Source organism: Scomber japonicus, chromosome 22, assembly GCF_027409825.1.
Source record: "Scomber japonicus isolate fScoJap1 chromosome 22, fScoJap1.pri, whole genome shotgun sequence".
Classification (NCBI taxonomy): Eukaryota; Metazoa; Chordata; class Actinopteri; order Scombriformes; family Scombridae; genus Scomber; species Scomber japonicus.
In genome coordinates this window covers 21,845,022-21,849,011 of record NC_070599.1, presented here as the reverse complement: position 1 = coordinate 21,849,011, position 3,990 = coordinate 21,845,022, and the positions used below count along the sequence as shown (strand labels likewise).

Sequence of the window (3,990 nt, the reverse complement as noted above, 5' to 3'; positions counted from 1 at the left end):
AAACGCTAATTTAGCACGTTATAATACACACACACACACACACACACACACAAATAAAAAGGCTAAAGAAGTAGGATGACACCGATGGTTACCATGACGACGAGGAGTAAAATACGATCCTCTTGTCGCGGCGGACCCTCATCCAAAACAGTTGATTGGTTAAATCTGCATCATCATCATCATCATCATCATCTCCACAGTCTCAAACTGCTTTGCCCCCTTTTCCGAAAAAATGGACCGCTGTGCACACGGCGATGTCAGCCTCTTGGATCGGCGTTACTCGGGTTCTTCCCAGCTGATGCCACAGTGCAAAGCGAGCCGAGTTATGACAGAGTCGGCCATTTTGAAAAAAAAAAAAAAAAACGAAAAGAAAAGGTGCTTGTTGCAGTGTGGGCTCAGGAGGACGGTAACGGTCTCGATCCAGGAGGCTGGCATTCGAAAAAAACCTGCACACGACGTCTCAACCGATCCGCTGTGACGCTCCAGTGCAAAGCTCCGCCTACAGGAAATAAAGCCTGGATACTTATGTGAGCGTACTGGGCGGAGTCGGTGGCTGCCGTAAGCCCCTCCTCTTCCTCCTCCTCCTCCCCCCTCTGTTGAGTGACAGTTCGTTGGGGATTTACCACTGGCCCGGATCAGTCTCTGGACTGGTAGAACAGGATGTATCCCGACTCGGAGTTCTTGGAGATGTCCGACGTCAGACCGTAGAACTCCTCGATCGCCTGGGCGTCGATTTTCTGCAAGAAAATTGAAAAGAAATTGAGGTTAAACTTGAGATGTGTGCAGGATTCCTACTGAAATCACTTTTTTATTTGATAATTTGATAATTTTAAGGCAGCTGTGCAGTTTTTTTTGGGAGGATTATGTTTATTTGGCATCTTGGCGAATAAGCTCAGACATTACTGGCATCGATTTACTTTAGAAAGAAAGAAAAAAATATATTTTCCGAACCATTTAAACCACTTTAACCCTCCTGTTGTCCTCGAGTCAAGGAAGGGAGGGAGGAAGAAGGAAGGAAAGGAGGGAGGAAGAAGGAAGGAAGGGAGGAAAGGAAAGAAGGAAGGTAATGGGAAGGAAGGAAGGAAGGACAGAGGAAAGAAGGAAGGAAAGGTGGGAGGAAAAGGAAGGAAAGGAGGGAGGAAGGAAGGAAAGGAGGGAGGAAGGAAAGGATGGAGGAAGAATGAAGGAAAGGAGGGAGAAAGAAGCAAAGGAAAGGAGAGAGGAAGGAAGGGAGGGAGGAAGAAGGAAGGAAGGAAGGAAGGGAGGAAAGGAAAGAAGGAAGGTAGGAGGGAGAGAGAGAAAGGAAAAGAGGAAGGGAGGAAGGAAGGAAAGAAGGAAGAAAAGGAGGGAGGAAGGAAGGGAGGAAAGGAGGGAGGAAAGGAAAGAAGGAAGGCAGGAGGGAGAGAGAAAGGAAAAGAGGAACGGAGGGAGGAAGGAAGGAAAGAAGGAAGGTAATGGGAAGGAAGGAAGGACAGACGGAAGGGAGGGAGGGAGGAAGGACGGAAGGAAGGGAGGAAAGAAGGAACAGTCGGGGTCAATTTGATAATTTTAAGGCAGCTGAGCAGTTTGTTTTTGGGAGGATTATATTTATTTGGCATGTTGGCGTAAAAGCTCAGACATTACTGGCATCAATTTACTTTCTCTCAGAAAGAAAGAAAGAAAAAAGAAACATATTTTCCGAACCATTTAAACCACTTTAAAGCAGAATTGAGTCCATCGTTCTGTCCAGGAACTTTAAATTGTTTCTCTCTTTTATTCTTCATGCAGATTCACATCTCAATATCACACAGTCAGCACATCAGACTCAAGTTCAATCATCCTCAACTCCTGAATTTCATATTTTATTACAAGAAAATATACATAAAATTTGTTTGGTATGCTAATTGTTTTAAATATAAAGGGAGGAAAGGAAAGGAAAGGAAAGGAAGGAAGGGAGGTATGAAGGAAGGAAAGGAGGGAGGAAGGAAGGGAAAGGAAGGAAGGAAAGAAGGAAGGAAAGGAGGGAGGGACAAAGGAAGGAAAGGAGGGAGGGACAAAGGAAGGAAAGGAGGGAGGGAGGGAGGGAGGAAGGAAGGAAAGGATGGAGGAAGGAAGGAAAGGAAAGGAAGGAAAGGAGGGAGGAAGGAAGGGAGGAAGAAAGTAGGAAAAGGAAGAAGGACGGAAAGGAGGGAGGAAAGGAAAGAAAGGAGGGAGGGAGGGACGAAGGAAGGAAAGGAGGGAGGGACAAAGGAAGGAAAGGAGGGGGGAAGGAAGGAAGGAAAGGATGGAGGAAAGGAAGGGAGGGAGGAAGGAAGGGAAGGAAAGGAAGAAACGGAGGAAAGCAGGGAGATGGTAGGAAAGGAAAGAAGGAAGGAAAGGAGGGAGGGTCGAAGGGAGGACGAAGGAAGGAAGAAGGAAGGAAAGGAGGGAAGAAGAAGGAAGGAAGGGAGGAAGAAGGTAGGAAAGGAAAGGAGGAATGTTCTGTCTACTCTTTATTTTCACATTTTATGAGACAATGGACAAAATAACCTTTGAAAGAGGCGAAAATGTTTAAATGTGAAGCCAGTTTTCAGCATTAGAGTAAATTAACAAGGCCTCACAAGGATTCATCATATTTAAAAAGGAGGCCAGAAAAGATTCAACCACGTCTCAGAATCACTCAGTAGGTTTTTTATGAAGTGACTCGTTTGAGAGACATCTGTTATTTCTGAATCTTTCTCTTCCAGGAACATTAAATTGTTTCTCTCTCTCTTTATTCTTCATGCACGTACACGTATCAATATCACACAGTCAGCAGATTTCTATAATAGGAAGGAAGGAAAGGAGGGAGGAAGAAGGAAGGGAAGGAGGGAGGAAGAAGGAAGGAAAGGAGGAAGGGAGGAAGAAGGGAGGAAAGGAAAAGGAGGAAGAAGGAAGGAAAGGAGGAAGGAAGGAAGGAAGGAAAGGAGTGAGGAAGCAGGAAGGAAAGAAGTCTCAACATCACTCAGTAGGTTTTTAAGTTTAACCTTCATGTCAAATTGACCCCGTCTGTTTTGACTGTTCCTTCCTTCCTTCCTTCCTCCCTTCCTTCTTTCCTCTCTGTCTTTCGTTCCTTCCTCTCTCTTTCCTTCCTTCCTCCCTCTTTTCCCTCCTTGCTTTCTTTCATTCCTTTCATTACTCCCTTTCTCTTTCCCTCCCTCCCTCCTTCCTACCTTCCTTCCTTCCTCCCTCCCTCCCTTCCTCCTTGTTTCCTCCTAACTTCCTCCCTTCCTTCTTTCTTTCCTTCCTCCCTTCCTCCTTCCTTCTCCCCCCCTTTCCTTCCTTCCTCCTCCTTTCCTTTCCTTCCTCCCTCCCTCCTCCTTTCCTCCCATCCTTCCTTCTTCCTCCCTCCCATCCTTCCTTCTTTCTTTAGTGGAACCACATCTGTTATTCCTGCGACTCCAGAAATCTTATTCCTTAAATCATCATCGTGGTGCAAAACATTATTTCCAACTTCCTCTCCTTCTTCCTGGCTTCAAAACAAAAAAACATTTCAGACTCCCAATAAATTTCTTCTTACGTAACCTCGATAAACCTGACGTGACGGCGCTTGAGGATGTTTAGTTAAGACTCTTTTTTTTTGTAGTTGTGTAACCGTTTCATTTCGCTACCAAATCTCATTTAAAATCGAGTATGTGGACGAGGAGCCCCAACTGACAAACTGGTTCTTATTGGTGAAGGAGTTTTTATCCAAAGAGGGAGAGAGAGAGAGAGAGAGAGAGAGAGAAAGAGAGAGAAAGGAGGGAGGGAGAGAGAGAGAGAGAGGGGAGAGAGAGAGAGAGAGAGAGAGAGAAAAAGAGAGAGAGAGAGAGAAAGAAGGACAGAGAGACAGAATGAGAGAGAAAGAGAGAGAGGGAGAGAGAGAGAGAGAAAGAGAGAGAGAGAGTTAGAGACAGAGAGAGAGAGAGAGAAAGAGAGAGAGAGAGTTAGAGACAGAGAGAGAGAGGGAGAGAGAAAGAGAGACAGAGAGAGAGAGAGAGAGAGAAAGAGAGA

The 3,990-nt window shown here is 45.4% G+C and overlaps 1 protein-coding gene across 1 annotated transcript in view; it reads right to left on the bottom strand.

The window, feature by feature from the left end:
* Positions 1–407: 407 nt before the first annotated feature.
* usp12b (ubiquitin specific peptidase 12b) overlaps positions 408–3,990 on the bottom strand; it is a 24,733-nt gene continuing 21,150 nt past the window's right edge. Inside the window, exon 10 of the mRNA XM_053343789.1 lies at positions 408–737. Within this exon, the coding sequence (XP_053199764.1) occupies positions 636–737 (102 nt within the window). The 3' untranslated portion in view covers positions 408–635. The remainder of the gene's footprint in view (positions 738–3,990) is intronic.